The sequence below is a fragment of the Trachymyrmex cornetzi genome, unplaced genomic scaffold, assembly GCF_001594075.2.
Source record: "Trachymyrmex cornetzi isolate Tcor2-1 unplaced genomic scaffold, Tcor1.1 scaffold607, whole genome shotgun sequence".
NCBI lineage: Eukaryota > Metazoa > Arthropoda > Insecta > Hymenoptera > Formicidae > Trachymyrmex > Trachymyrmex cornetzi.
The window spans coordinates 83,690-90,941 of record NW_017299923.1 but is presented as its reverse complement, the minus strand read 5'-3'; the positions used below and the strand labels follow the sequence as shown (position 1 = coordinate 90,941).

The following is a 7,252-nucleotide window of genomic DNA, read 5'->3' as shown; positions in this document are numbered from 1 at the left end:
CTACTCTTGTTTCTTCCTTTCCTTTCTTTGCGTTTCTCCCTTCCTCAAGATATGAATTTTCACACGCGTACCCGCCTTTCCGCCGTAAAAGACTGTGGACGAGTAAAAGCTGGTAAAGGCTGCTTCTATGTTGTACTAAATACGAACGTGCGCGAGCTAGAGGACACGCCTCTGCGAGGCATGGCGCAGACTCGAATCTCACGCTCTGCAGAACGGCCGAGTAACGACGAGCTCAGGGGAGCTTGTCGGAACGTCGGAAGTGGTTGGAAGCAGTCGGAAGCCAACGGAAACCCGCAGGGGCCTTTAACTCCGGGGAAAATACTCGATACGCGCAAGTCAAGTCATTCGCGGTGGCGGCACTGGCGGCAGCGGTTTAATACGTCATCGTAAAGCGCGAGATCGTGGATGATATTCGTAACGAAAAAAAAACTTATAGTTCTGAATGATCGATCGTAAAAGATCTTTCTTTACAAAATCACAACAATAAAACGATGATGGATGATCTATTCAGGAATGTACCAACCGGATGTGTCTCGCGACAATTCGAACAACATCGAGCGGAAGATGACATAAAGATGGCAGCTTTCCGATATTAGACTTCCTTCACAGAATCTGGCCATAACAAGGAATAAAAGATATCTGACATTTCTTTTCAAAATTGTACGAGTGAGAAAAAATATGTTGTATTTCGCTCTGCAGTGATGTGAAACGGAGAAGGTATATTCAAAGATATGTGCTATCTCGCTTTAACTACGAAACGAATTTGATGAAAAATATCGGACCAATCATAGGTTGCTATCTGATGACCAGACTGATTAGAGAGTCTCTAGTCATTACAGTACATGATTTAAAAAAAAGCGTTCTTTATTATAGAGAAAATTATCCCGGTAATATTAATCGACAATAAAATCAATTTATTGCCTATACGTTTTGTCCTTATATAATAAATCTCCGTTTTTAGCTTCAATAAATTGAAAATAGGAAGCGATATATGTTGAATATATACGTATCACAGTTGAGTATCATATTTCAGTCAAGAAATGCAACGGTAATATAAAATAAATTTGTCAGAACAAAACCGCAGGCACTAGTGCGCTTCTTGAAGGCAAAAGTAGCTAATAAAAAGCGCTCTAGATAACATAATTATTGTACTCCGCATGCGTATTTCGCTTTTTAACAGTAAACTTGTGTATCGTTTAATCAATGTCGTAAGGCACTCTATCTCGTCATCGCCACGGCTTCCGTACGGCTCCCGTGCTCGTGCTTCTCCTGATACCTCGATCTGTAATTCAAAAGTATATTCAAGTACATCCATTACGGAAAAGCAAGTGTATGACGAAGGCGGATATAAAAAGCTTACACAATGCATTTGGTGACATAAGTCTGTCTCTGATATCCGAAGTCCACGTTTGACATCTGGACCTAACTAGATTCCTTTTAACGGTCAACGGTTGCTGGTACTTGGCCATTCTAAACAATAAGGAAGATGTAATCTTAATAATAACAAGTGCAATATTGATCGATATGTGGATAACACAAAGCAAAAAAGTAAAGACTTTATTCAGACAAAGCAGATCTTGGTTTCTTTAATAATATTTTTGTACTCATAATCTTAATAGTTAAACAATACAAAGCAGACGGAATTCTACAATATGTAACTATAAGAAAAGGAATATTCGTGTAAAATTTGTTTTAAATTTTTCACTGCTCGTGACATTTTAAACATTTTAATTGTTAACTATCTTTTGACTTATTTTACCAACTTCTTTTTTCCTTTTTTTTTTACATATATAGTTAAAAACATTTTGTATCTATTATAACCGATTCTTGTTAAAATTTTTTATTTTTTAATATATCTGAATGTTAATTTAACGTATAATGTAATTGCGTTATTTGAATATTTTAGATTAAATTGATATTCAACATCTCTAATGGCTTCTGCACATTGGACGCGGAAACGCTTGCCGCATAGGAAAATGCGACGCGGTAACCAATAATGTTAGGGGCTGTAAGCTTATTAGCTATCGCGTCACATTTTGCCGCCCAGTAAACGTTTCCGCACCCAGTGTGCAGGAGATATTAGTATTAAAATAACATAAAAAAAAATTTGTGAGTAAATGGATAAATAATATAAAACTTTTGGGTATTTTAAAACGTAAAAAATTTCAATACTAGAAAAATGCCTATTACGGTCGAAGCTGGATCTTCATTGCTCTAAAATAATTCAATCTTGAATTACTATTTAATATACACTATATATGTACTTGCATATATACCATATTGTAGTCTTTTTAGAACTACGCGCTGAATTGTTTTTCCGGACTATAAACGCAATTAAAACTACTCTAGTAAAAAATTTCTAAAATAAATGAATAAAATGTTAGGGCTCCTGAGTAATCACTCCAGTCATATTGAATCGTAACGTCATAAGCGAGAAATGTGTCATAAGCGACATGTTAATTTTTCTTGTAAGCCATTTGTAAATAAAGAGAATTTAGATGAAATGAAATGAGATCGCTTTAAAACACTTGTAAAAGTGTACGAAAACTATCCTTAAAAACTATCCTGAAAATGGACTACACATGCGTATTGAGTAAAAACTAGTAAACGCACTTTACGTGTCTTTTTCGATTCTTTACTGGCTATCAGGGAAGATAAGGAGACTCTTTGTCCATTTTTACAAGTGTTTTAAAGCGATCTCATCATGGTATGCAAGAAAAATCAATGTGTCATTTCTCACTTATGACGTCACGATTCAATATGGCTGAAGTGACTACTCAGGACTATCTTTATTTTATATATTATAAATGTTAATTTTACTGAAAAAATATGAGTCCACAATTTACTTACAAATTGCGTTAAATTGTATTAATTTTTTATACATATTTGTGTTACTTCTTAACAACATATTCATTTTATGTTAAATTAACATATAGATTTATGGCGAATTCGATTGGGCGCACTAGTGCGCACTATATTGGCCGTTTGTGCCAATCTAAAACAAAAAATGTGTTAAATTTAATACAAATTTTCTTATTGCGTACTTATTTAACAGAATTTTTGTGTCGTCACTTTTAGGCTGTCGTGGTAGTCCAGAGATCAGTCAACCGACTGTAAATAGTATTAATTCAAATTATAAGATCGATCATGTCATGTACTCTGGAGAGCGTGAAGCTATTCTTAAATATATATAATGCTGAAGATAGCTCAAAATTGAGTCCAAACATATGTATCTTAAATAAATTTTATTCATTAATTTATTTTACGCACCGAGATCCGCGTCTGACTCATCAGTCCTTCTATTGAATTTTTTCTTTTTTTTTTGCAGAAAATGAAACTACGTTATTACGTGGATTCGAATTCCTTTAGGTTCTTTCTGGCTAAAGTCTTCTGAGTGGCGAACGAGTACGATCGAGCCGAAGTCGGGCGTTCCGTTCGAGACTCCTTAATTTCGCGATCATGCGCGATTATTTTCATTCTCTTCGTCGGAGACTGGGTGAATAATTCCACTATATTCATGGAAGCTGCATCGCACTTGAAAACATTAAATCATTAAATTATTGCATGCTCTTAATTAAAAGTCTGTAAATACAAGCAACGAAATAACTCAGATAGACAGTTAAGTACAGTATAAATGTTACATTAATTACGCTGTTACTAATAAAATATGTAGTATATTGCCGCAATTCTTACAGCATCGAATATGCTGGGAACATTCATGTCGTATAAAATACATCTACCTGTGTAAGCAGGATATTACCGCATTTTTTTACAGCATTAGAATAATTCATGTGTATGTTAGAAACATTCATATCATATGAAGACATATCTTTGAATATTTATGCAATTATTTTCGATGTTCAAATTTCATCACTATGCAGACAATATGCAAAATTTATCTACCTGGAAATTTTATAAGCAAAAAAAACGAGTAATTACTTGCAACTGAAGACGATGAAGGAATTCCACTTCTGCCAAGTTTAAAGGCGCGTCAACATGTAACTTAAGCATACATTGCAATGCCTCTTTGTATATCTTTTTCAATGTAATAACGCGTTCGGTACGCATTAATCTGCGTACTAAGTAACCACGTGTGTAAGCGTTGATAGTATCCACTGCCTGTATCTATACAGTAATATAATTTTAGTATTTTTGTTTAACGGAAATGTTATGATCATAATGTTAAAATTGCAATTTGTACTCACATGTTTATCGAAATACACCATGGTGTCTAGCACTGGTACATGCGTAGTATTACTATCTAAGGGAAATAATTGTCGACTCACATTGGAATTCTTACATACAAGATCGCGCGACTCGCAATGGCTGTTATCGTCATTACCGTTATTATTGTTGTTGTTGTTGTTGTTATTATTATTATTGTTATTATTATTATTATTATTATTATGCGTAGTATCATATAAACTCACTTTTCTCGTAAAGTCAAAATCGAGAGTCGCCAAAGAATTGTCCGCAATAAAGGATTGATATTTAAGCAGGTGTAAATTTTTCGAAGAAATGTAATCCAACGGACATACAATCATTCGATTCGCTGACGGTAATTTGATATTATAATGCATTTCGGCGTGTATGTTACTGGAAGAGTCTGTGTCCATTTGTTGCCTTGCCTCGTGACTAGTTGGTTTTGCTTCATCGCTCAACAACGATCGATTCAACGCAACGTTCAACGCATTTGTTTGATGTAAGATTCCGGAGGCACACTTTCGTATTTCTGCTAACAAAAGTATTTGTTGCTTCTGAAATTCCTCTTGTAGTAGCGATTGTTCTTTTCGCTGACGATATATTAGCTCCATCATCTGCTTCTTGTGCATTTCTTCGATCTCTTTATAAACCATCAAGAGTTTATCTGGTGTGGAAGACTTTGTTTTAATGGCTGAATCATGATATTCTGCAGTATTCTCCTTTTTATTATGCAATTCCTCATCTATATAAGACAACTGAATTTTAGGACTATTTGTATCTTCTGTATACTTGTTGCTCAACAAATTTATCACACCAATGTCACTACTTTTCTCTGATTTTTCTAGAGAGCTTTGCTTCTTAAAATCTGTATTATACTTATGATTATGTTTAATTGGTATGGCATCGGGTCTACATGCATCTTCATCAACGATTATCATTTTAGTACTAGTAGATTTATTAGCTTGAGGTGATTCTGTCGAATCATTAGATTCTCTGTACTGGGAAGTTGATTGTTTGGGTGTACATTCTAATTTGCTTAAATCTTGAATGTATTCTACCGTAAATTGTTTATTTTCCCATTCTGCCTTAGGCTGCGCAATGTTCCATTGTTTTCGTTGTGACACATTAGTGGTAGGTGTAGGAATGTACTTTTCGTCAGTTAATTTTGTATGCATATGAGCAAGCAATACAGGACTGGGTGTATCCAGTATATAAGAACCTTGACGTGATAACTTGGGCAGATTTTCAAGGGTCTCTTTGGAAATCTCCATGGAAGAAGTATCTTCCTCATCGTTACTTAATGTTATCGGAAATATGTTCAGCGTTTTAGGTATCTCTGGCTTCGAATTTTCTAGCAATGTTACATCTTCATCTAGTGTTGCCGTTTCTATTACATCAACACTATTTCGATCAGTTACAGCAGCTGTAAGTTTTGAATCATTAACAATATCGTTTGTTGAACAAATTTGAAGTTGCAAATGCTGTACATCTGATATAGAGGACTGAATATCATGATTATCTCTGGTTTCTCCTTCAATTTGCAGCAATGGTTCGACAATAGTAATTTTGGAATACGAGTCCCTATTATTGGTATCACTTGCAATGTCACGAATGGATATGTCGCTGTCTGAACTATATCTTATATTCTTTAACGTATCTATTGGTTCTAATATAATAGCTTGCATGCATTTATCTTGAATGATGTGTTTAGCGAGTCGTCTGTCTTTCAAGTTTTCCTCGACTTTGATTGCCTGTGATCTGTAATGTCTCATTTCTTCTTTGATGGTATCAGTCATCTGAAAACAACACAGTATTAACATAAAGCAATACTCCACGACTAAAGTTACTTTGGTAGCTGCATTGGTTAACAAATATTCACCATTGGTGGAAGAAGAGGTATCCCATTTATTTTCATACAAGAGATATAAAATTGTTTCCGCATGTTTTAGGTGCAATCTTAAGAATATGCTTTGTTGTAATCCACTAACGTTCCTGAAAGAAAATAAAATAATCAGATAATTATTTAGAATACGGGTACTCCCCTGAGATCTTAATAAAAATGTATTCATTCAACGCGTTTTCACTCAAAACGAAAAAATAGGGCAAAAAACGCGGCGGGCGGCCTCATGAATCGAGTTATTGAGCGTACAGGCTTTATAAGCTATTACTTAAGTTTTAAGTCTTAAGTCATAAAAAATTAACCAATCACATTTAATGGACCTTCTACAATAAGCCGCAAGTCAGAACGTCAGAAGTCTTAACCAGTCTTAATCAAATCGTTCAAGTTGGCTGTTGGCCAACTTCACCGATTATGACTTAAGATCGCTTAGAACTTCTGACTTGCGGCTTATTGTAGAAAGCCCATAAAGCTTAGGCAATGACTTATTGTAGAAAGTCCGTTATCAAAGTTCAGACTTTAGAGGTTAAGATATCTGTCATCCCTCGATACAGCTCTACGTATATTTCTGCTTTAATTACACAAATTCACTGCTTTAAAAACATAAATTCACTGCTTTACAAACACAAACTCACTGTTTTAAGCACAGAAATTCTTTTGCATTAATAACGAATTTGTTTTTAAAGCAATGAACTTGTGTTTGTAAAGCCTGTTCTACAATGTGCTCTTTGTTTCCCGTTTCTTGCTTTTTGCCTCTTGCTTCTTCCCCCTTTGTAATCATTTTATCGACAATTTGTATTTCTTGCTACGTGTTTCCTGTTTCTTCCGAAGTTCGTTATGGTTGTTCTACAATGTGCTTTTTGTTTCCCCCCTGTTTCTTGCTGTTTGTCTCTTGCCTTTTTGATCAAGAAGGCAAGAGACAAACAGCAAGAAACAGGAAACAAAAAGCCCATTGTAGAATTAGCCTAACTTTTATCTCGGGCGACATAAAACAAAAAACTGAATAAGAAGCAAAAAGACAAGATATAAAAAATAGTAAAAAGCAAGAAACAGAAAACAAAAATCACATTGTTGAATAACCTAGAGGCCTAGATAACAGAGATGCGACATTGCGTCGGTTGGGTTAGGTCGTCATCGTCAGTGAAGGGCTTC

General features: G+C 34.9%; 1 protein-coding gene across 6 annotated transcripts; it reads right to left on the bottom strand.

The window, feature by feature from the left end:
- Positions 1 to 855: 855 nt before the first annotated feature.
- LOC108766552 (putative uncharacterized protein DDB_G0277255) lies at positions 856 to 7,217 on the bottom strand. Of its 6 annotated transcripts, none has more exons than XM_018515907.1 (7): positions 7,181 to 7,217; positions 6,083 to 6,195; positions 4,206 to 5,999; positions 3,940 to 4,125; positions 3,350 to 3,534; positions 1,361 to 1,470; positions 856 to 1,282 (listed from the first exon to the last, which is right to left on the bottom strand). In XM_018515907.1, exons 2-7 carry the CDS (start codon positions 6,143 to 6,145, stop codon positions 1,227 to 1,229), a joined length of 2,394 nt encoding a protein of 797 aa, XP_018371409.1. In that variant the 5' UTR covers positions 6,146 to 6,195; positions 7,181 to 7,217; the 3' UTR covers positions 856 to 1,226. The 6 variants fall into 6 exon arrangements, 4 of the variants coding, with proteins under 4 accessions (XP_018371409.1, XP_018371410.1, XP_018371412.1 ...); XM_018515908.1 differs by lacking the exon at positions 7,181 to 7,217 and adding an exon at positions 6,819 to 6,957; XM_018515910.1 differs by lacking the exon at positions 7,181 to 7,217 and adding an exon at positions 6,736 to 6,800.
- Between the last annotated feature and the right edge of the window lie 35 nt (positions 7,218 to 7,252).